We start from the raw sequence: 25,526 nt of genomic DNA, 5'->3' as shown, positions 1-25,526 counted from the left end.
GCCGTTTATGAGTTATCGGTAAAAGTCTTCCCTTCTTATTTTACTTAAAAGCCTGGCAACCCTTATTTGTGACCGGATTTTCGCAGGCAACCCTATGCCACTGTATTCGCAATAAAATTACCAACATTTTGATGTATAATTCAAGCGTCAGACAGATGAGTGCAATTATCGATAAAAACGCACCTGTTTAAACATGGCAACCACATAATAGTGACCGGAAAAAGATAGGCAACCTAGTTGATTTATGTTGTACAAGTTCTATACTTTCCATTGGAACTTATTTCGTTTGTCAGACAAATCGGTGAAATTTGAAGAAAAAAATTTTTTTTCAAATTTTTTTTAAAAATAGCTTTGACCGGATTTCTTTAGGCAACCCTATTTTTTTATGTTCAGGAACATATTTTCTTTCATATTTTCATAGTTTTATCCGTCAGACAGATTGGTGAAGGTCCGATGTATGGGGGATCTCCTACTATATCGTTAAACCTTTGAAGTAAAATTAAAATTGCAAAAAATGTCAATAGTTTATCGATATGACTTTATCGACATGGCTACAGCAAGGTGGGCCTCATTGTTAATCGTACACTAAACAAAAGTGGCAATAGTGACAGCTCGCTGAGACGGGATCTCTATATATTCAATCTATGGGTGACACTCTAGCTAGCTGTCATCTGAGGGGCTACCGCGAAAACCGAAATTCGCAAATTGCGGGGATCTTACTCTTTTACTCCAATGAAGGCGTAATTAGAGTGACAGAGAAAAATGCCCGCAATTGACGATTTTCGGTATTGGCGGTAGCCCTACTGTCACAATTAATTTAGTCTATGGCGTGCTATGGCGAAACGTGCCGTATCGTACGATACCTCGCGTACTATAGGTATTTGTGCGAATTTTAAACTTTTATATCTTGTATGCAGTGTAAACTAAATGAACCTTCCATGATTAATATTATTCATCATTGCATCAGCCGAGTACACAAAGAGTTATACTTCCTATAACTTAGCCGAGTAATTTTAAATCGGACGATAGTGTTAGCAAAATATTGAATAAACACTTAAATAATTAAAATCGTATTACTGCTTGAATCTAATGGGAGATAGAGATTGGAGACCGTTTATCTACGGCGGTCTGGCGTCGATCGTTGCAGAATTTGGTCAGTAAATCTAGTCATTTAGCTAAAATTAATATTCTAACCTATGTTTCATTTTCCTATTTGAATTTCACGATCTTTACGCATGGCGGAGAATAAACAAGATAAGATAAGATAAGGCTAAATAATGGAATTAAGTTATTCAATTCTTAAGAACAGTGGTATATGTATAAAATTGAACAAAATCGCTAATTGCATAAAATATCAATAGGTATTGATACCTATTGATACCAATTCATTTCTTTGCTGTGTTTGGCATAGTGTCTGGTATAATGGAATAATGAATTCAATTATATGAAGTTTGTTGCAAAAGTGTAAACAAATTTATTTAGTCATCAGTATCTGTCTGTAGGTATTACTATAAAAAAAAAAAATTTACATCAATCCTTACATGTACCTAGTTGAGATTGTTTGTAAAAGTAAAAGTTAAATGTTTGTGCAGGGACGTTCCCCATTGACACAACAAAGACCCGCCTGCAGATCCAGGGGCAGCAGATTGACCCGCGCCATGTGGAGCTGCGCTACTCGGGCATGGTGGATTGCTTCGTCAAGACCAGTCGCCAGGAAGGTGTCAAGGCTCTGTACTGTGGGTGAGTCCCTGCTCTGCTTTATTGCAATTGCTATCTGACTTTTTCATTTTTACTTTGCATGGTCTGGGGAAATATTACAACTATGATGGATGTAAACATAACATAGAAAAGTGTATTCAACATCATACATGCGATTTTTTTATAAAAAAAATCTTAATTTTATTTAGAAATGTATGAATCTTCATTTTTGCCTTGTTGGGTTTGAATTTGAACGCTGGTTGTTAGTTCCCTGGTTCATAACTTTGTATGTAGAAGGCAAAATTTTGAATTTTATCTAAAAGATCATGATCAATTTTCTTGAGCAATGTTTTGAAACTTCTGTATAGCTTTCTAGCAACAGTATTCCTATTAACGAGTTAGCTTTTTGAGTAAAGTCGGCACTCCTTATTAAAAAGTAAAGAAAAAATGTAAAAGAAGAACAATATTGTGTCGGTCGATGTACAAAGCCACCATGTCTGCTCTCTTATCGTACTTACTGCACGTCGCATGCCACTAAAGATGCATTTATGTATTGTGATTGGCTTATAAGTACCTACGTACAGTCGACATCAACATCAAAGATACACTTTTGCATAATTTCCTTTGTAAGTAGTAAGCCAAAAAATGTAATCATAGCTTCGACGTCGACTGGTACGTAGCTACGATTCGTCAAATAAAATGTTATTGTAGACGAACCTAACACATCGCACGTGTATTTTTCTACAGTAACGAAACTATAAAAGCCACGTCAAATTAAGCCGAATTTGGGCAATCTGCGGAAATAATTCGTGTAGTTTTGAAAATTGGTACAGATATACCTTGTGGTGTCCAGATACTAAAAGTCCTCGAGGGTAGGGGTGTTTTTTGCATATAGTCTATTTTGACAGACGGGTAACTATGGAACCCTACACTGAGCTTGGCCCGAGATGCTCTTGGCCGGTTTTTTTTATATTTTATCAGCAGTCGCTTAGCTTGCTTACTATTAACAATTTTTTTTATTTATGATGAACAATTACGAAAAAACGACGTTTTCTTAAATCGTCTATTTTTTATCTCTTATTTAACTTTAACAGCCTGTAGCTCCTAAAGTATTGTTCGTAGAGTAAAAATAAACATACTTAACCGAATTTTTAAAACTACACGAATTATTTCCGCAGATTTCTATAATAGCTTAGGCTATAATAAAAATACCTTCCACATGAGAAGATACTTTTTCTCGGTTTCGTTAAATTAAATTTTCACTCCGCACTTCAAAATAGCGAGTCTATTCTAAATTTTGTAGTTCGTGGCCTTGACCGGTCGGATAGAAAAATTTCAAAAAAATACACGTGAGTTATGTGGGGGAGGGGGGTTGCCAAAAACCTCACGAAATATCACCAAGGGGGAGGGAGGGGTCAAAAAGTAGCCGAAAACACCTCGCGTGATTTGTGCACAACCCCTAAGAAGCACAATCGCGTGAAAATGCGTGACGTAAGTACCTACTTCGGCAACACTGCATGTGCAACTGTGCGATGTTACGCGTCGCCGTCGTTAAGATTAAAATTGCGTTGTTTAATAAACGTCCTTATATAGAACTAGCTGTTGCCCGCGACTTCGTACGCGTGGATTTGTATGTTAGTGGTTATATACTAGCAAAAGCAGAGCTTTGTAAGGGCTCGCGGAGTTTTTCTACCTAAACGTACCGGACCGCGACTTTGATCCAGTCCGAGGCTTGTTCCATGTTCGATCGAATGGGTACGTAATAAGTCCGTTAAGGACGCAGCTATACGTGAGAGCAAGAAAGAAATATACCTACTAATTGAACCCCGGTCGCTGTCCGGTACGCCTGTCTGTTACAGCTTTTACTTTGTCCATTAAAAACGTGTCCAGATGACAAAATCAAATTGCCAATATCATCCACACGTAATATACAATTTCATAAGCGCTTATTACATCCTACACGGTCGCCCAGTACTTTTTGTAAGGAAGCCAACTGGCTTTCCTACATAATGTTGGGTCAGCGAGTCAATGTCCTTGAATTTATTTATGCGTCCACACCACACAATTGAGCGTAAAACTATCCCGTCTGGACACCTACTGGCGGTGATCATGCTGCTCCGCACATAAACTTACGTATAGGTATACGTATAATTTGCTCTCTTAAGTGCTCATCAAAACGAGTGAGATGACCAAAACAGCGTGTAGGCAACAAACGTGAGTTCCACTAAATACTGCCAGGGTTCAGCTACAGCTCTATCATGAGTATCTCCTAAGTGCTCAAAAAGGCGAGTCGGATGACCAAAACAGCGTGTGCCTATATTGTATAAAACCCGAGCTCCACTAGGTACTGCCAGAGTTCAGCATCAGCTACCTTGGGTAATAAATACTCTACCAAGTGATCATCATGAGTCGGATGTCCAAAACAGCGTGTGTCTATGTTGCACCAAACCCGAGCTCCACTAGGTACTGTCAGGGTTCAGCATCAGCTCTATCTTGGGTAGTACTCTCCTAAGTGCTCATCAAGACGAGTGAGATGACCAAAACATCGTGTACCTACTACCCATATTGCAACAAACCTGAGTTCCACTAAATTTTGCCAGGGTTCAGCTACAGCTCTATTTTGGGTATCTCCCATGTGCTCATTAAAACGAGTCGGATGACCAAAACAGCGTTTGCCTATGTTGCACAAAACCTGAGTTCCGCTAGGTACTGCCAGGGTTCAGGGTCATTTTGTTGAACTGCACGCCGACGTTTCAAATGGCGTGCAGTCGGCGTACAGCTTCGATACAAGTTGCAGTTGGGTTGTAGTGATTTAGGGCCGATACAGACGGCCTAATATGCTTATATCTATTTATAATTTTGGCAGTTTCAAGCAATAGTAACACTAAAACTGTTTCTCGAACAGAAAATACCCAATTTAAGTTTACTAACACAACATGACTGATCAGTTCATCGGCGTCACAGAACAGAACATACTCCGAGTAAATTGACCTCCGCAGTGAATATACAGCAAGATTGAATGTTCCAGTATTCACAGAAACTTAATTTCTAAATTGGGAATCAAACCGACCAAAGCGAGATGGGTCAGAATCCAAAATTTTAACCCTTTTTAGGGTTCCGTACCTCAAAAGGAAAAAACGGAACCCTTATAGGATCACTCTTGCGTCTGTCTGTCCGTCCGTCTGCCCGTCTGTCACAGCCTATTTGCTCCGAAACTACTGGATCAATTAAGTTGAAATTTGGTACACATATGTAAGTCTGTGACCCAAAGACGGACATGTAACGTCAACAAATGAATTTTAAACATAGGGACTACTTTTGGGGGGTAAATGAGAAAATTAAAAAACAAATTTTTGCAAACTATCGTGTTACATATCAAACGACAGGGCTCATTGTGAGAATCTCAAATATATTATAAATTTAGGATAAAAAGTTTAGAAGTTATTCAAGAAAATAGATAAAAAATGACCATTCCCCCCTCTATCTCCGATTCTACAAGATCTAAAATTTTGAAAAGAATACACAAAATAGTTCTTTACCTAAAGATGACAGGAAAACCTATTAAAAATCTAGAGTCAAACGTGAGTCGGATTTAAGAACAAAAATGCGATTAGGCTTTTTTAGGGACACAGCCGCAATGGCCCACGTGAAACGTGGTGTAGACAGCTATTGCGAAGGCACTAGGCCGATAGTCGCATAAGAACGAAGCCCCGAAACGTCCCGATGAGGCGTGCCTTTATGATCAAGCGTGAGTCGGACTGAAGACAAAAAATGTGTATCTGGCACACAGCCGTAATGGTACTTGTACTACTGATTGATTAGGTTACTATTGTTACGTGTTTAAAAAAGCACTATTAGGTATTACCTCTCTTCGGCCTTCGCTTTTAAAACACTTGCGGAAGTTGTGGGAAGCGCACACCCGTCGGACGCTCCGAGCTTTCAGCTCTACGCGGAGCTCGGCCTTCAGTCTTTGCATTTGGACAATTGTAGGTACTATTGTTCGGGATGTAATCTTCCTATCCAAGCTACTTTGCATAGTTGCAGAGATATAAGCCACCGCTCCGTAACACTTCATGTTACATCTGGTTTTTGATCTGACCAATTCGGGTTTTTCAAGACGTTTAACTCACGTTGTTTCACGTACAAAAAAAATTGTTAAAAATTGTGTGATGTACGGAACCCTTAAAACGCGAGTCCGACTCGCACTTGACCAGTTTTTTGTATTCATCTTTGTTAGCACATAGTACATTAGCACGAATTTTAATTCATAATTTTTCTAACAGATGGCGCTAGTAGTAATACAAAGTGTTATTCCTTTATTTTATTTTTTTAGGTTTATAAAATGATATTTTTATGTTTGATAACACATCTAGACATTCATTTAAATTACTATGTTAAATTTCAAACCTATAAGTGCGATAGTTTTTCCGTAAAGTGTACCACAAGAATGCATAGTTTGTCGAATAGTGATAGGGCTCGCTTCGCTCGCCCTAATTATATTCTACATGAGCATAAAACATAACATAACAGCAAAAGATAGCAGTAGGGATGATTAATCATTTGTTAATAATTATACAAAGCATGACATTAAAGCTCTCCAAGGGGCCTCTACGTGTTGGATCTATATCCCCACGCAAGCCTATCAAAAGACCGGGATTTATAGGCCCGTGAAATCCAAGGAGATACAAAGCATGAGATTTTGAGAGAAGCAAAAAAAATTAAGCCACATACAAACTTTCATCCCCTTTTGAACCCTTTTAGAGGTTGAATTTTCAATAACGTTGAATTAACAATATTTTGTAATCTGGTATTATGCCTTTCTAAGAAGTTAAAAAGTATTTGTAATGGATTCAAACTTGCAACCCCTTTTAACCCTTTTAAGCTTTAAGGGATGGATTTATAAAAACGCTGAAGTTACTTTTCTTGTATTATAATAATATGCCTTTATACACAGATTCAAGTCCCGCGCTCAAAAAAATGTTTGATCTCCATACAAACTTTCAACCCGTTTTTAACCACCTTAGGGGATGAATTTTCAAAAAATCTGAATGAGATTTCTTATTTTTAGGGTTCCGTACCTCAAAAGGAAAAAACGGAACCCTTATAGGATCACTCGTGCGTCTGTCAGTCTGTCTGTCTACCCGTCTGTCACAGCCCATTTTCTCCAAAAGTACTCGACCAATTAAGTTGAAATTTGATACATATATGTAAATTCGTAGCCTAAAGACGGACATGTTACGTAAACGAAACTATATCGTGTTATATATCAAATAAAAGAGCTCATTTTGAGAAGCTAAATTTTTTTTTTGTAATTTTAATATAAATAGTTTAGAAGTTATTTAAGTAAATAGCCATAAATTACCATTCCCCCCCTTTATCTCCGAACCTTCTGGATCTAAAATTTTGAAAAAAATATAAAAAATAGTTCTTTACCTATAGATGACAGGAAAACCTTTTTGAAATATGCAGTCAAGCGTGAGTCGGACTAATTACTTAGTTTTTGATCCGACCCCTACGGGTTTTTTAAAGACAATTCACTCACGTTTCACATATAAAAAATACATTGTTAAAAATTGGGTAATATACGGAACCCTTGGAACGCGAGGCCCGAGGAGGAGATAGCTGAGTAGACACACGTTACTGCAAACTTTCCCATCATATTGTTTTATAGCATTTATCTTATCGCTCTCTAGCGAATGACGACCCATATAACCATTCCAGTCGCAGAATCACAAAGTGGTAACTAAATGTCAGATGTGTCGTAACAGAGTCCACACAATGTGTCTAGAATTGTTTCGAAACAAAGTGTCGTCGCCGTGTCTACACTTTTCCGTAACAAGGTGTCGACACATTTGTGTGCACTTTGCGTGCGGTTTGCGACTAAATCTGACAGCAAATTTGTGACAGCAAATGTCAATATAAAATACCTCTTGAAAACCAAGGTTTGTCAAACTACTATTAGTGTCTCGTGTGCTCGTAATTCTAGTAAGTCATCATGGGCAATGCAAATGATAATAATCGACCGAAGCCATATAAACACCCAACACCCGTCAACCTTTTACAGAAAAGTTTTTAAAGAAATTCAATAAGCTACTTAGGTCAGGCAACGAATGCTCCAAAAGATGTAGAGGGAAATGCTCGGAACACAATTTTTGACTCCGTAACTCGGTTTGACAAGTTAGGAGGTGAACATATCAAAAGTCCCCGGCCGTAGCCCTTGAGCGGGGGGGAGAGAGGGGGCTTTGAAGGTCCCATTTTCCCGTTTTTCGATTATATCTCGGAAACTATGCATCTCAGCGACATGGCCACTTATACAAAATGAAAGTTAATTTAATTTGTTACAAGTTTATTCAGTCAATTTTTTCGATATGTTGAATAGTTTTTGAGATATCCGCTCTTGAAAGTTTATTTAGGGCTCTCAATTTTATCTTGATATATCTATATCAGTGAAGGTGCTAGGCCGTGTTTGGTATCGTTTTCGTATAAATCTGGGGTGCTGAATCCATTTAAGATATCACATTGACACCATTCCACAAAATAAAAATAAATCTTTTTAGGGTTCCGTACCTCAAAAGGAAAAAACGGAACCCTTATAGGATCACTCGTGCGTCTGTATGTATGTCCGTCTGAATACACAAAATAGTTCTTTACCTATAGATGACAGGAAAACCTATCAGAAATGTGCAGTCAAGCGCGAGTCGGACTTAATGTACGGAACCCTTAATACGCGAGTCCGACTCGAACTTGGCCGGTTTTTTTGAAACTCTTCTTGACGCTTAACCGCTGAACCGATTTCGTTGAAATTTGGTATAGAAATAGTTTGCGTCCCGGAACAGGACATAGGATAGATCTTATAACCAAAATCATCTTTTGAAGGTGTGAAAAGTGGCGTGGAAATTTGTACGGGAAATCAATAACCGCTGAACCGATTTATATGAAATTTGGGATGGTCTACATCTTTGATTTAGTTAAAAATGATGAAAAAACATGACTTCAAACCTAAACTTAAACAGTATTAACTTCAAGAAGTCAATTCTGAATTCCCCCCTACACCTCATTTCACACCTTTAAAGGATGATTTTTGAGATAACTTATTATATCCTGTCTCGGGACTCAAAATATATGTGTACCAAATTTAAATTAAAACTGTTCAGCAGTTTAAGCGTGAAGAGGAGTTTAAAAGAAAGTATTTTAATAAGTTTATATGTTTGTACTTCGGAATGGTGTCAATGTGATACCTTAACTAAATTTGGTACTGCGAATTTATACGAAAACGATACCAAACATGGCCTCGTAACTTTACTGTTGTAGAAGTCAAAATAAAATCTAGAGCCCTAAATTCTTATTACTTGGCCAAACTTGTGTAGAAGGAAAAGGTAAAATAAAAGTCTTCGGCAGGAATATAAGACACAAATATATTTTTTTTTTTGCGTTACTATTTCATTCATCAAATATAAACATACCTTGATTATACTATTCTAGTGAGATCCTCATAGATAAACAAAAACATTTACTTAAAATTTACAAGGTCGAAATGTCACGGAACTTGTGAGAGTAATATGTGAAAAATAAAAACTTTTATGACAAAAAAAATCTGGACACAATTTAAGAATCACCCAATTGCGTCGAGGAATCATCTGTATTTTTGCTTGTTTCATTACCTCCTCGCTTCTTTTTTGTCCTTTGTATTCTATAGCAATTTGTTAGATCTGAAAATAAAGATAACTTGCGTCGTCACGGATGTCGATTTATAGGTTTTAGGGAGTGCAGAATTCGAAAACGATGATCATTTTATAATCCAAGATGGCGGCTACGTATTTTGTCATAAAAGTGGAATCCAAAATAGTCATCATTTTCGAAATCTGCGCCCCCTAATACCTATAAAACGATATCCATGACGACTTTTATGACATAGTGCATTGCCGCCATTTTTAAATTGAAAATGTTATCATTTTCGAAATCTGCGCCCCCCAAAACCTATAAAACGACACCCATGACGACTTTTATGACATAGTGCATGGCCGCCATTTTGGATTCCAAAATGGTCATCATTTTCGAAAGCGGGGCCCCCTAAAACCTATAAAACGATATACATGACGACTTTTATAACATTGTGCATGGCCGCCATCTTGGAATCCAAAATGGTCATCATTTTCGAAATCTGCGCCCCCTAAAACCTATAAAACGACACCCATGACGACTTTTATGACATAGTGCATGGCCGCCATTTTGGAATCCAAAATGGTTATCATTTTCTAAATCTGCGCCCCCCAAAACCTATAAAACGACACCCATGACGACTTTTATGACATAGTGCATGGCCGCCATTTTGGATTTCAAAATGGTCATCATTTTCTAAATCGGGGCCCCCTAAAACCTATAAAACGACATCCATGACGACTTTTATGACATAGTGCATGGCCGCCATCTTGGAATCCAAAATGGTCATCATTTTCGAAATCTGCGCCCCCTAAAACCTATAAAACGACACCCATGACGACTTTTATGGCATAGTGCATGGCCGCCATTTTGGATTCCAAAATGGTCATCATTTTCAAAATTGGGGCCCCCTAAAACGTATAAAACGACATCCATGACGACTTTTATTACACAGTGCATGGCCACCATTTCGGATTCCAAAATGGTCATTATTTTCGAAATCGGCACTCCCTAAAACCTATATATCGACACCCATCTCGACTTTTATGACAAAGTGTTTTGCTACCTTCTGCATGCAAGACATTTCTATTATTTTTACGTACAAAAATGGCCCCCTGTCAACTTTCAATCGAGATTTCATCGATAATTTATTCGATTAATATTCAGATTAATTCAATTTCAATCTATGTTAGGTCGACTAAACTAATCGCGATTAAAATTTGAGAATTAACTTTTTTTATTCCATTAATTAGTCGAATAAACAGTTAATCGATTAATGCCTATCTCTGACCACGGCATTTTTACACTTTGAGAATATCTGAAAACAAATCAACACAAGGAGCCATTTTGCAAATCCAGTAACATACCGGTAACTTTGTTATTACTTTTGACAGCGCGTGTCATGTGTCAACACAGAGTCGACACAAAGTCGAAACATTGCAACTACTTTGTGACTGCAATATTTCTCAGCCTTAAACCATATTTATACATCATAATTAACAAGTTTCGTAGTATGTAAACTTGTAAAGCGTTATTTCTGTTATTTAAGTATAGTATACGCATCGAAGTACTAAAAATGCTTCAAATAATATAGTTATGAACACAGGCACTGAGAAGTAAACAATTTCATTTCCGGCTAAACTACAACAATGTGGTGGCGCGTTGATTATATTACACTTAGTTTATCAAATCACTCGAGCAGTTTAATTCCCCATAATAATTTAAGTCATATTGTAATATAAATGCAAACAATATATAATTACGTCTTGTAATCCGTTTAAGAGATGGCGTATTAATGTCACTTATTTTTATTTAAGTATTTTTCCATCTGACAGTTTCCATTTGACAGGAACAAAATGAACGAATGAACGAATGATTTTGGCATAAAGTAGTCGCAAACCCGAAACAATGTGTGCACACGGCGACCACACTTTATGTCACTTTGTGTCATGTGTCGACCCTTCCCCATTTCTGGTAACTGTGTCGACACGGCGACGACTCTGCGACTGGAATTGTGACCGAAACAGACGGTGTCGACACAAGATGTGTCAACACCGCGTCGTAACGGCGACTGGAAATGGTTGTATGGGGAGTCTTCTACAAGAGGCCGTTATACACGTACCTGACGTACCTATTATAATTATATTATAACAGTAGGTATACTGATGCCTAAAATCGTGTCAAGAGTCCTATGTGCATATAAACCACCTAGTGACATACGATGTTTTTGCTTTAGACGAGGAGGATACGTGGTAATTAATGGTAATAGTATAGCGGAATGTAATAGTATGATGTAAATAAATAGTAATGTTATTGTTTGTCGATTGTTATTGTCAATCACGCACGACACGACGCTCGCCGACGCGACGCCGAGAGCACGTGATAATATTTATACACACGTAGTTAATTACACTGAACATTTAGTGCGGAGCGAGCGCACCGTTGTTTTTGATTAGGTACCTACACACGGTTGCTAAGTTGCTATGGATGTAGAAATCAAGATATACTTGCCGTCAAACTCGTCAAGTCGAGGCAAACTGCTTTGTTAGTTAGGCATGTACCTAACTGTCCCTATTGTGTGTATTGGCTCGCCTTTCCTGTGGGATAAGACAGTGAAGCCGAGAGGGTAATGCAGATGCTGGGCAGTGGGCAGCCCTGCGTTTCCTTAATGTCGTACACCATAAATCGTCTGCAATAGACGCAAAGGCCAGTGACTTGAGCTAACTGTTCCTAAGACCTGATGATGATGATGATGGTGATAACACTTGAAAAGAGAATTTAACAAAGCTTACGACATTTAACGAACGTCTATTATCTCTTAAAAGGGCCCACTGATTAACAGACCGCCTGACGGTATCGGCCTGTCAGTTAGAACAAAATTTTGACAGTTCCGAACAACTGACAGGCCGATAACCGTCCGGCGGACTGTTAATCAGTGGGCCCCTTAAGTCTCTTATTTTAATCAATATGCACTTGCACCGTAGATATGAATGTATTGCGGCACCTGATGCGGTTGAGTCTCACATTACCTGTAATACGTAGGTACCTACTTATGTAATATGTACAAACCTGTCGGTCTAGCATGAGTTGCGTTCTCGCGCGCGATTTCAATTCCATACATCTAGCGCGACTTCAAGTATGGACTCGCGCGCGAGAACGCAACTTATGCTAGACCGCCTGAGCGCTAAAGCATGTTCTATTCTTTCCCTGGGTAAGTATAAAAAGTGGTTTAAAGCCACGTCGTTTAAACTAATGTGTTACTGGCTTCTTTCTTTTAGGGTTTTCGTGAGGATTGTAGAGAATTAATGACGAGGCACACATGCTCTGTTCTCTAAATTTGTTTGGAACTGTTATGGAAGGTTGGGTCTGGTTGGACTTGTCAGTTATTACATAAGTATTCGCTTTATTCGCCTCGAAATTAGGAGAAATTTTAAGGGGGAAAAATAGAGATTAAGTAACGAATGCAGCTCGTCTCGTCTGATGCTTGCCTCTGCCTCTTGATTGCGCCGTTGATTGTAAATGTGCATTATTCGCAATAAATACCTACTTATTGCGAATAATGCGAACGTTTACAGTTCGTTTTTTTTAGCATTAGAAAGAAGGTAAGCAATCTTGACATGTCTTTTTATTAAAAATCACCATTGAGAAATAAATCACAGCAAATACGTTAGAATTATAAATCATATACGATCTTTTACATTCTTTTGCTTTCATAAGTAATATAAACTAATTTTTTAAAGCGTTTTTCACTATTTTTTAACCGACTTCAATTTCATAGAAGGAGGAGGTTCTGTATTCGGTTGTGGCTATTTTTTTTTTTTTTCTATGTACGTTCACCGATTACTCCGACATCCGTAGTCCGATTTGAGTAATTCTTTTTTTGTTTGAAAGGAGCTACCTCCGAGTTGGTCCCATTTTAATTTGGTTCTGTTCTGATGATGGGATCCATGAGGAATTGAGGGAACTCCTCAATTTTTAAAGGCACATGCATGGTGTTTTGGGCGTTTTCTTAAGCAACTCGAGCATTTTCTCTCGAAAACCACTAATTTGATGAAATAGACCTGATGATGATGATTATTTTGATGATAATGATGATGATTTCTTTAAATGTAAGTATGTTCAGCGATTACTCTGCTGGCACCTGTGATCCGATTTGAGTAATTCTTTTTTTTGTTTGGAAGAAGTTACCTCCAAGGTGTTTCCGTATTATTTTTGGTTCTGGTCTGATGATGGAATCCACGAGGAATTGAGGGAACTCCTCAATTTTTAAAGGCACGTGTTAAGTGATTTCGGGGTTTTCTAAAGTAACTCGAGCATTTGCTTCCGAAAACCACCAATTTGATGTACTGCAACTGTAGCCTTACCACGAGTTTGACATTGACATATTCGCTAACGTCTTATGCATCTAAATGTAACTTTTTATGCATCTCGCTCACACTAAGGTTAGTACGAGCGAGATGCATGGGAAGAAAGTTACACACATGCTAGCGAATATATCAATGTCAAACTCGTGGTAAGCTGGTAAGGCTACTTGATCGGGGGTTAGGGTTAGGAGTTAAGGGGTCAGAGATTAACGGGTCGGGGAATGGCGGTTGAAGGGTTGCTGGTTCAGGATCGAGGGGTTCCTGGATCAGGGGTTGATGTGCTGTGAGGTTGAGTGATCGGGGGGCTGAGGGATTGGGTCAGTGGCGGGGCGGTCGGATGGATTTAGTTGACAGGAATTATAATTTCCCAGACGGACTCGAGACAATTCCTGGTTCAGGGTCGAGGGGTTCCTGGATCAGGGGTTGATGCGCTGTGAGGTTAAGTGATCGGGGCGTTGAGGGATTGGGCCAGTGGCGGGGCGGAGGATGGATTTAGTGTAGTAGTGACAGGAATTATAATTTCCCAGACGGACTCGAGAAAATTCCTGATTACATACATATTTATTAAAGTAATAGGTACACGAATTTAGTGTTAAACATGATCTTGTTTTTCATTCATGTGTCGCGCTCTTAACAATGCGTTAAAACTAAAAATGGAAAAATAAAAACTTTTTACAAAAAAAAGCAAACCGACTTCAAAAAGGATGAAATAAAATATTATCCTTTTTGAAGTCTATGCGTTACCAACTGATATGTTTGAAGTCGGTGCCAAGCCAAGTAGTAACAATACCAGTCAAAATAATCAGCTTTATAGCTATAAATCCCATTAGAACTGCACTAATAACTATTACAAATGTATAAGTAATTTTGTCTGCCTCTTTGTCGCCTTTTCATGGCTAAACAACTGAACCGCTTTAGGTGAAATTTGGCAAGAAGGTAAATTTCTTAAATTGTTTTATATTTTGAAATGTAGTCCTCTGGATAAGGGACGGGAAATTACTCAGTCCCAATCTCACACTTGCGTGCTATAGATAGACTGTTCGAGCATTAGTAAGAAATGCTCTTTAAATAATACGACAAAAAAAATGCATTGGATTTCCACTAATGTGCCGACAAACATGGTACAGACTGCGCCAAGAAGGTTTGATCGTGTGTTCTGAGGTGTGTTCTTAGATACAATCGACGTCAAAGATATATTTACACTTATGCACCTTACTCCTTTGTAATAAGGCGAAAAGTGTAAACATATTTTTAACGTCGACTGTACCTACAGAAAGTACGTTCATTGTCGTCGTGTAAGGCAATCCAACGTAGGTACATCCTTATCGAATCGCACCAAAATCATGGTATGCTTCAAAATTTGGCTTGGCACCGACTTCAAACATATCAGTTGGTAACGCATAGACTTCAAAAAGGATAATATTTTATTTCATCCTTTTTGAAGTCGGTTTGCTTTTTTTTGTAAAAAGTTTTTTTAATAAAAAGACACGTCAAGATTGTTTACCTTTTTTCTAATGCTAAAAAAACGAACTATAGTCATTTCAAAGTGTGGTATTTTGGGAACGAGCGATTTTTTCTGCTCCATATCAAATGCTCTCGGGTCGACGTCGTCTTGGGACTCGGGGCAGACGGTGCATGGCCCATATATTTCCCGTTTTTGGCTCGTACTCAAATCGGATAGCTATTTATTTTTAACGTAAATGCGTAATTGCAGGAATGTTGACAAAAACAACATATAATCTAACTGACTACGCTGGCTGACTACTGCGCAGTCATCAAGTTGATCTGTTGTACAATTCAAGTGTTGGCTAGTATAATGATATTTGTGTTTTTACGATAATGATTTGATTTGATTGTTTTCTGTGCAACGGATATTTGTTTATATTAGCGTCGCAACGCCTCGTGTTTGTTTTGTCACGACTGTTCTCTTTTAGTCTGACGTCATTGTTGCGTGATTTTCCTTATCTCTGATCGATGGATCTGTAGCCAATTATTCTATCGTTAGATTTGGTAGTTTGTCAATCTAAGTATGCTTAATAGGGTGGAAATGTATCCTTGTCACTAGCTTCTACCTAATTATTTATTAACACGCTTTTATTAGGTCGACCTGTATGTAACTAACTATGTAATGGAATCTAAGGTAACTAATTTAACCATCTGCCAAGGATCGTAGCGTCATGAAAATTGGCAGCTGTATGTAGTTCTGATGACAATACAATAATATGGTAACTGATCTGATGATGGAGCCGGAAGATATGAACTGGAACTTCATGATGGAACATCGTATCATAGCTGTGTTTGGATTTGTTAGAAAAGTCTTGTAATGAACTTTGACCACGATTAGGTTTCAAGGTCTGATGATGAAGCCGGAAGATAGGCACTGGCATTCCATGATGGAATATCGTATCATAGTCGTGTCTGCTCTTGTGAGAAAGGTCAAAAGCGTGTTTTCCTAGTGTTTTTTAAACTATTAATTTATATTATATACCAACTAACCAAACTTTTAACGGACCAAATAAATTTGAATTCTTCTATTGCCATAACTTGTAAAATGTTTCGTATTAGTGTAAGTATTTATATTTGCAATGAATTGTTGTCTAGGATATGGCCGGCGGTCCTCCGGCAGGCGACGTACGGCACGATAAAGTTCGGCACGTACTACTCGCTGAAGCAGGCGCTGGCGGCGCGGCGCGCGGACGGCGGCGCGGCCGAACATCTGCCCACCAACACCTTCTGCGCGGCCTTCGCGGGCGGCTTCTCTAGTGCCATAGCGAACCCGACAGACGTGCTCAAAGTGCGCATGCAGGTGAGTGTTCTAACATCTTGTATCATGTGCTGGAGTGGAGGTGTGAGGAAACATGTCATTTGGCAATCTTCTTTCTTTTTCTTCCTCAGCGAGTATGCGCCCACTGTTGGGCATACGCCTCTCCAAATCTCCCCCAAGCAGCCCGATTTGCTGCTTCTCTCCTGGGGAGTGGGTATTCAATCTTTTTAATTCATCCTCCCATCTTGTTGGAGGTCTGTGATCTGGTCTTTTTGAACGAGGCCTCCACGCTAGGACACTCTTGCTCCATCTCCTAACATTTGGCAATGATATTTACATACTTAGGTATCACTTGTCGAAGATAGCTCCAACGCTTCGGTATTAAAATGTATTAAAAAGACGGTGCTACTAAACTTCTACCAAACTCTCGGTCTCACTCTACAGCCAATCGCCCACACTGTTAACTTTCAACCGGTACACCTTATTACAAAAGGCATAAGGTCCACCGATGGACAGTCAAGAGTGTTGCTGTTTGTACTGATTTATAAGTCGGTTTTGGCTAAGTTATAGTGGAAGGGATGAGACGTTTACGACATGTTCGGTCGGGTTACACAACGTTAACTCGCAGATGGGGTCGGAGAAGCGTGCGCTGGTGCGATGCTTCGCGGAGATCTACCGGCGCGAGGGCGCGCGCGGGCTGTGGCGCGGCGTCGGCCCCACCAGCCAGCGCGCCGCCGTCATCGCCGCCGTCGAGCTGCCCGTCTACGACGCCTGCAAGAAGCGGTTCATGCCCGACTTGGGAGACACGCCGGTTAACCACTTCGCCTCGAGCTTGCTGGCCAGCTTAGGCAGTGCCGTAGCCAGTACGCCGTTAGACGTCATCAGGGTGAGTCGAACTGCCGACGCGACGTGGGCGACGTGCCCGCTTGTAATATCTCCGTCGTGACGCCTGCAGGAAGATGCTCCGTTAAATCGCTTCGCGTCAAGTTTACTGGCTAGTTTAGCAGTGCTGTCGCCGGTACGCCGCGCCGCGCCGCGCCGCGCCGTTACATGTCATCAGAGTGAGTCTCGACGAGAACGAGCTTGCTATAATATCTTGCACAACTAAGGGCGCAAATACATACGATACGCTCATATGAATGAAATTGATTACATTAAAAAATATTGTGTACAATTGAGGGAATTGAATATTTTACAATAGAAAAGGTTTAAAAAAAATGTTGCGGCACACGTGGCTAAATGCTGGCTTGACATTTGAGAGCTAACTGTGATGGAATGTGATTCCTTTTTACCGAATTTCGCAACAACAGATATTGTTTGTATTAGTTCGTCGTAATTCTTAATTGTTTATTTGGTATTTCAGACGAGAATGATGAATCAAAGAAAAGTGAAAGGCCACGTGAGCAGGCCGTCCGAGAAGATATACACCGGCACCATAGACTGCTTCTTACGGGTACGCAACCTATGTACATATACTAATTCGCCCTTCTTCAGAGAAAAGGCTTAGGTTGTTGTAAGATCTCATTTCGAAATAGACTATTAAGATTACTAAGATCAACCGGGGTAATATCGTCACCGTTTTTTTTTTCAAAATTGTATACTCTCCTTTAACCCCGAGTTATGAAATATTTAACTAGTGTATAGAAATCTGGGGGCACGGGAGTGCCCCCGCCAAGACGAGCAAAACGAAGCGCAAGGGCACTACCTACCTTTTCTCGAAGCGCTTCGTCGTGTTTTTGAACCCTCTTTCTTGGGTTTGGATTATACCAGATACACAAAACTCTTCTCTTCAAACGGCCGAGCAACATGTTTTGACTAAGGTGTAGGGTAGTAAGTAGGGCTTGTAGAGTTAGAAGCTAGGCTCTACAAGAGATCTGATAACTTTTTGACAGTGCGAGCCTTATCGTTTCGTCTTGGCAACAATTTACATGAAAATGTTTTTGGTAGGATATTCTTTTGCTGTAAGGACTGTTCAGTTTACTAAGCGGACACTCTTACACCTCTTTTAATCGGCTAATTTAAAATCAATTGATGGACAGCTCACAACAATATAATTCTTATTCTTATTCGTCAATTGCTACATATTTGTTCCCTAATAGTCAAATATTATTCCCGAAGGAGCGAACAAATTTGGAACATTGCAAGTTAGTTCTGCAATTAGGGTACACAGGCAAGTATTCACTGCGAAAAATCGTAAATATGTACAACTTTTCCAAGTTAAACGTGAACCAAATAATTAAAACATTTGGAGAGCATCATAGCCTTGAAGATTTTACAAAATCCCGGTACAGAAGCGGCCCGGCCAATCCACAAACCGAAGTATTGTCATGCGGCTGTTAAAATAAAAAAAATACCTATCGGTTCGCGAAATTCCTAAGAAAGCAGGCGTTAGAGTAGGCACAGATTAAAATATAAGAAATATACACAATAAATGGACCGATATAAAGGAAAAAGTGGCCAAAAGAATTGCAGAGCAGCAAAAGCAATCGAAAAAAAGAAGCGGCAAACTGTACTATATTTTATATTAAGATAAATTTCGTTGCATTTTAATGGACAACGAAAAATGCGTAAAATGTTGCTGTAGTACGTTACCAATGGCCCCAATGCTACCATGCCGTTGTAGATTGTAGAAGATCATATACCCGACGAGGAGAGTAACATCAAAATTGACCAATTCGTAAAGAAAGTCCTTGTCTGGCAGGCAATTGTAGCTGGTCATTTTTTTGTAAAAATGGATTTCGACCGTATTGGCAAATCATACTTTTTGTGTTTACTTTTTGGCAACCGGGTTTTTAACAAGCTTTTATTAGGTCGACCTGTATGTAACTAATATGTAATGGAATTTAAGGTAACTAATTTAGCCATCTTCCAAGGATCGTAGCGTCATGAAAATTGGCAGCTGTATGTAGTTCTGATGACAATACAATAATATGGTCGAACTGATCTGATGATGGAGACAGGAGGTGGCCATAGGAACTCTGTGATGAAACAACGCAACCTAATTGTGTTAGGGTTTTTAGAATTGTCTCGATGAGTATTAGTTGTCTGTCGTAAGAAAAGTACAGTCAGCGATAAAAGCTTGTACCAAAAATGAAATTTTTGCCAAAAACTTATTTTAACCTAATTAGACCCCGCTGAATCCGGTTGCTTGATCGAATTCTCGACCGGAAGTGAGATATTTGATTTTAATGGTCCCTCTTTTTAGTTTTTCGTAAATAACTCTTGAACGGTGGCGCATAGCAAAAAAGTTCTTATACATAAGTAATCTGCATAAAATTGCCTACAAGAAAGATTCAGTACAATATTTTGCTAGGATCAATATTCAAAGAGATATTAACGCGGGAAAGTTAATTATAATCACTTCTAAGGTTCCTTTTTTTAATTTAATAATTTTTAATAATTTGAAAAGTATGACTCATAGCAAAAAAAGTCTTATACATAAATAATAAACATAAAATTTCCTACAAGAAACAAGCAAAACACTTTTCGCTAAGATCAATATTTAAAAAGACAAAGCAGCGGAAAAGTTAACTATAATAAATTTTAAAGTCCCTTTTTAGTTTTTCGTAAATAACTCGTAAACTGTGTCCCATAGCAAAACAGGTTTTAGGGCTATAACTGTGAGATTTGCGATAACAATTCTTATTATTTATTGCATTTGTTTTGTCATACTTGACTATTTGAATAAATCCTCTCATTTTAAAAATGAAATATGAGTGTTGTGTTGTCTTGCGCAGACGGTACGCAGTGAGGGTTTCCTGGCGCTGTACAAGGGCTTCGTGCCGACGTGGCTGCGCATGGGGCCCTGGAACATCATCTTCTTCCTCTCCTACGAGCAGCTCAAGCAGTTCTACTGAACCACCCCACCCACCACCACAGGGTTACGAGTACTACTATACAAGGTGAAATAGGGCTTGGGCTATAAACTTTCATTTCAGACTAACATTTCAGTGTCTACAACAGGGACCGGACAACCCTTTCCGCGATAAAAGCCTTTCAATGGGCGTCCCTCAAACACGGCTAACACATTGAAAGACTTACCGGTTTGAACTGCAAGCCCATTCATTTGACTGACTACCCCTTACCGAAAAGCTTACCTATCTATATGCCTTGCAATGCAATCCCTTAAAAAAGGTTACCCATATCATTAAGCACTTTTATAAAGTTTTCCCTATAGTAATGTAGTAGTTCAGCCTTGCGTGAAAGATACAGGATTAGTATACAGGGCGTCCCACGGCTATGCCACATGGAGGGAAAGTACCTTGAATATTGTAGATGGAACGTTTTACTGAAAGAAGACGTTATTTTAATTTAAAAAACAATTTAAATTGCATTCACAGATTTTTAAATAATTACATGGTTGAACCGGGAGTCGAACCCGCTACACGAGAAAAAAAATTACCCTGTAGCTTTATCATACCGTTCGAAAGGCTTCATCATAAGGATTATTTTTTGCTACATAACATAGTGTCAGAAATAAAAGGAAGACCATGAATTTTAACATTTGATGTGAAATTTAGCGAAATAATGAAAAGAGTGTGTCTTTGTATTCAACAGAATGGGACTCATTTTGAGCGTTGGATAAATTAAATTGATTAATTTTGAATTAAAAATGTTAAAATTCATGGTCTGTAATTATATAAAAATCTATAAATGCAGTTTAAATTGTTTTTTAAATTAAAATAATGTCTTCTTTCAGTAAAATGTTCCATTTACAATATTCAGGGTACTTTCCTTCCATGTGGCATAGCCGTGGGACGCCCTGTATATCTACGCTAGTCACGCTGCCGGCGATCGCTCGGATTCGAAGTAATGTGTGCTTTATGAACAAGGTAGACGATTTAAATTAGCACGCTTATATGCTAAAAGGGAAGCTCTTTATGAGGCTAGCCCTTATAAGCGATATGCAAGGTGTTGGTGAGCGGATGATAAAGGTTTTGTAAGGGTATTGGGCTACCGATTACTCAAATGGGTTAGCTTTATATAAGGGCTTTATAAGCAAAATGAAAGGGTTTCGTCTGGCAACGGGTATGGTGAGTTAAGCCTTATGCAAAACCCTTACAAAACCCTCTGTAAGGGATAGCGGGCCGGTCCCTGGTCTACAAACATCTCATTGTCACAATCACTTGTTTGTTCTTTTTATGTTATTTGAAGATAATATTCTTCAATTTGGCCTGATGACAGTAACAAAGAATCATGGAAATAATAGTTTCAATGAAACATATATGTTAATATGGTTCTAAAAAATGGCCCAATCTCAGGTATAAACATTAGGATTATTAATATATTCAATAAAATAAAAGTGCAAAATTCCTCAATCAGCCATTTTGACTGAAACGCCAATCAAAAGCGACCTAAAGAGTGACGTCATCAATCCATGGCGTATTTCTTAGAGCAGCATAGACAACCTCATTGACCGTAATCCATACATCCTCACCAAAGAGTTTGGAGGTTCAAAAAAAAATTTATTTTGCCACTAAACATTTATTACGTTCAGAAAATATTATTACACGATGTAAAGTAAATATTTATTTGTTATTAAATAAATTAAATGCTAAATAATATGATATTTCACCAAAAAACGTTTTTAATTATTTGGCTGAATGGAACTATCATTGCCATGTTGGCTGTCGTAACCAGAAAAAATGAAAAATGAAAAAGTAAAACCGGCACTCGGTGATTTTCACTCAGAATTTGCATGTATCTAAATAATTCATCTTAAATTGCAACCGTGTGAGAGTTTTTGTATAAAATGAGTTATTGTGATATATCTTTCGGATTCAAGGGAAAATTCGCAACTGTAAGTATGTAAACAATGTCTATTACCCTTCCACCAACTAATTAATGACGTCACAAATGGCTTGCGAGGCGTTTTCGCGCGAGGTTTAAACTAGCTAGAAAAAATGCAATTATTTATGTTAAATCTTATGAGTATAGCTGAAATATTGTGTTTTTCGGAACCAGTACAAGTGTACCGACAATAATAAAAGGGATTTCAAAATTTGTCATCAGGCCAATTCTATGGGACTCTATGCACGAATAAATGCATTTGTTTAGATCGAAACGAACTACAGAGGTAAGTGAAGTGTAGGTATATCATCATCACTTTTAATATTTTGGTTATCAACGCTCCTGACATTGACTAAAATTATTTGGTAATATCAAAGAGAATTCAGACTAGAGGAATATTGTCAAAGTAAATTATGTAGTCTGTACATTTACTGCCATCTTTCGACACAAATGGCGTTCTACAAGTGTTAATCATTTGTGTAAATGGACTGACTTTGACAATATTCCTCTATTTCTAATTCTCTTTGGTAATATGCACTGATCTTTGGCTTAAGGCGATTGACAAAGTTAATAATCAAATACTCTTGGAAATACACATTTATTCTTCTGCATATCGAATTAATTGTATGAAAGTAGACAAGATAGACATCTTACTGTGAAAAACAGGCCAAATGTAGTAATTAGGGCGCGGTGTTATCCAATTCAAAATAGGCTTCAGGGGTACCGCAAGGGTCAAAACTAGTGATCCAAAAGACTCGAGCCTTTGGAGCTCTATTTTTTAGGGCTCGCCTCATCTCTTGACGCCTAAAAGGCTAAAAGCCTATTTAGCTCTTTAGCTCCCGAGCCTAGTTCTATTTAAGAGCCTAGACTCTTGGGGCTAATAACTTTATTAAGCCCCTAAAAAAAACCCTTTTTAGCTCTTTAGCCCCAAGCCTTAATAAGGTTATTAGTCCCAAGAGTCTAGGATCTTAAATAGAACTAGGCTCGGGGGCTAAAGAGCTAAATAGGCTTTTGGCCTTTTAGGCGTCAAGAAATGAGGCGAGCCCTAAAAAAAGAGCTAAAAGGCCCGAGTCCTTTGGATCACTAGTCAAAACTGGGTCCTCTGATTTACAATATTTTTCCATGAATGATAACGTTATTACTGTTTTAACTCCCAAATTAATAAAATAAAACTAATTCACAGCGAAATTAGTATTATTTTTCGGCTTATTATGAACGGGGCAGCTAAAATATTAAACAGGAACTTTCACTGGGCACATAATAATATAATTTGGCTGTGCATTAATATTTTAGCGCCATTAACTTTATATTAGCTTCAAATTTAAGCATAATATTCTAAAAAAACTGGCAGCAAAATCAAGCCACCCAAAAAAATTATAGGGAACTTGAATTGATAGGCTGGCGTCTAAAATAATAAGTTGGCAACTAATATTGTAAAGCGATCATAAAATTTGGTTGTTTATACATGTACATTACAGAAGCTTTAACAAATTTGACAAATTTCCTAATCCACAAAACACCACAAATTTATTTACCAATGGTCAGTACCTATACTTATAGTCGAAATTCCTAATCATGCAACACCTAATGGCCAATATACCGTTAGGTCTTTAAATATTTAATTACTAATTTCAATAGTTATCATTTATCAACTTATCACGGTCTTCTGCAAGAGCCAAAAGATAGGTGGGACGACGAGCGAAGCGAGGAGGAGCGTGTTAGGTCGACCGTGTAGTGTCCAAACAAAATATTTAAAAATAACTTCATTTTTGAATTAATAGATACCTAGCCGTTTTCTTTTTAAAATGTGCTTCATAAACGGTCTCCAATATAATAATTCAGTTGCCAAATAAATATTTGGTACCTGCCTAAAAATAAACAAAACATGTAACGGCATTAAAATGTTGTCTCATATTGATATATTTTAAGGCTCCGTTTTTGTTGCCAATCTATTAATTTTAGTACCCATTTCTATTTTTTTAAACTACTCAAATTCTATTAATTAGTTGACCGGTTAAATACGTGCCTTTTAAAGGCAATACAACTGTTGTAAAAATAATGTAGTTTCCACTATGTTCCAATTCTAACGCAGATAATTATATTTTCTTGTATAAAGTATTATATTGTAATTAATTTTAATTTATTATTACGTAAAAATGTTACAAATTATATTCTGTAAATAATTTATTTGAGATAATATTGTGACCTGTAATACGAATTATTATGAATAAATATATTGTGATAATGAATATTGATCATAAAAATGTGTCTTTTCAGTTGGTACCATCGACACGGCAGCCGTAGAAGCGCTTTCGTCCACGCCCGAAGAGGAGACTCACTAGGAGCGAGAGTGAGGAGCAACACAACAGGCTCGCTTCACCGCTGACCTACTTTATGTGTAGGGTTTAGTATAAGGATTACTTGGTACAAGTACCGCTACGTCCGTTAGGTTGTTAACGTTGTATGTTTGTATTTTTAATTGTTTAGTACGAAACGGTTTGACAAAGTTAGGTATTCGTTGTCTTTGTAACTGCCAAAAGTTTATTTTTAAGCATTTTGTAAAGTTCCTTATTTTAGAGTGAGAATATTTCTTGATACGTTTTAAAAACAATCGTCGCTAGTTTAAAACTATAGTTACAAGCTGTAACACTACGATTTTACTCTAAGGACCAGTCTACCCAGTGATACTTTGATAAAGTAGTACGTCTCGCCCGATGGTAAGCAGTTGTCGAAGCGTATTTTAGGGGCGTCACATACGTAAACATTGCTTGTAAATCTAGAAATTGTCCTAGCAACGGTCGGTAAAAGATAACATGGCTTTTTACAAGTAATATTGGGTTAATTCCTCTCCTTATTTTATCGAAAAAAAAAATCGCTTTAAGAAATTTGCAGATTTGTTAATTCGTTATCAGTTGTCATGATCCCGAGATGATTTTTAGTGTTACGTACAAAACTTTGGTCACGGTCGTCACGGATCACTTCGGTCTTGCAAATCGGTTAAATGCGTTTTTTTGTTTAGGTAACGACATTGATACGTTCAGTTCTATTTTTGCAGTGAATGTAAAGAGAGTTACTGTCTTTACATTTATTTTATGTAAGTATTAAAATATCTATCGAGCTTAGAATAGTAGCGGGATTGTGTGAATTATTGTTAGGTAGGTATAGTAGGTAGGTAAGGTGCATCGTTGACATATCGCTTGAGATTAAGGTACCTAGTGCCAGAGAACCTCAGTAGTTACAACTATATATTA

The 25,526-nt window shown here is 38.1% G+C and overlaps 1 protein-coding gene across 1 annotated transcript; it reads left to right on the top strand.

Moving 5' to 3' along the window:
• Positions 1-834: 834 nt before the first annotated feature.
• Positions 835-25,526, top strand: LOC134790322 (mitochondrial uncoupling protein Bmcp). The gene is made up of 7 exons (XM_063761091.1): positions 835-1,153; positions 1,593-1,740; positions 16,323-16,527; positions 17,114-17,371; positions 17,849-17,938; positions 20,223-20,387; positions 24,553-25,526. The coding sequence occupies exons 1-6, from the start codon at positions 1,090-1,092 to the stop codon at positions 20,340-20,342; spliced, it is 885 nt and encodes a 294-aa protein (XP_063617161.1). The 5' UTR covers positions 835-1,089; the 3' UTR covers positions 20,343-20,387; positions 24,553-25,526.

The sequence above is a fragment of the Cydia splendana genome, chromosome 5 (genome assembly GCF_910591565.1).
Source record: "Cydia splendana chromosome 5, ilCydSple1.2, whole genome shotgun sequence".
In the NCBI taxonomy this organism is placed as follows: Eukaryota; Metazoa; Arthropoda; class Insecta; order Lepidoptera; family Tortricidae; genus Cydia; species Cydia splendana.
This window is presented reverse-complemented; position numbering and strand designations above follow the sequence as displayed.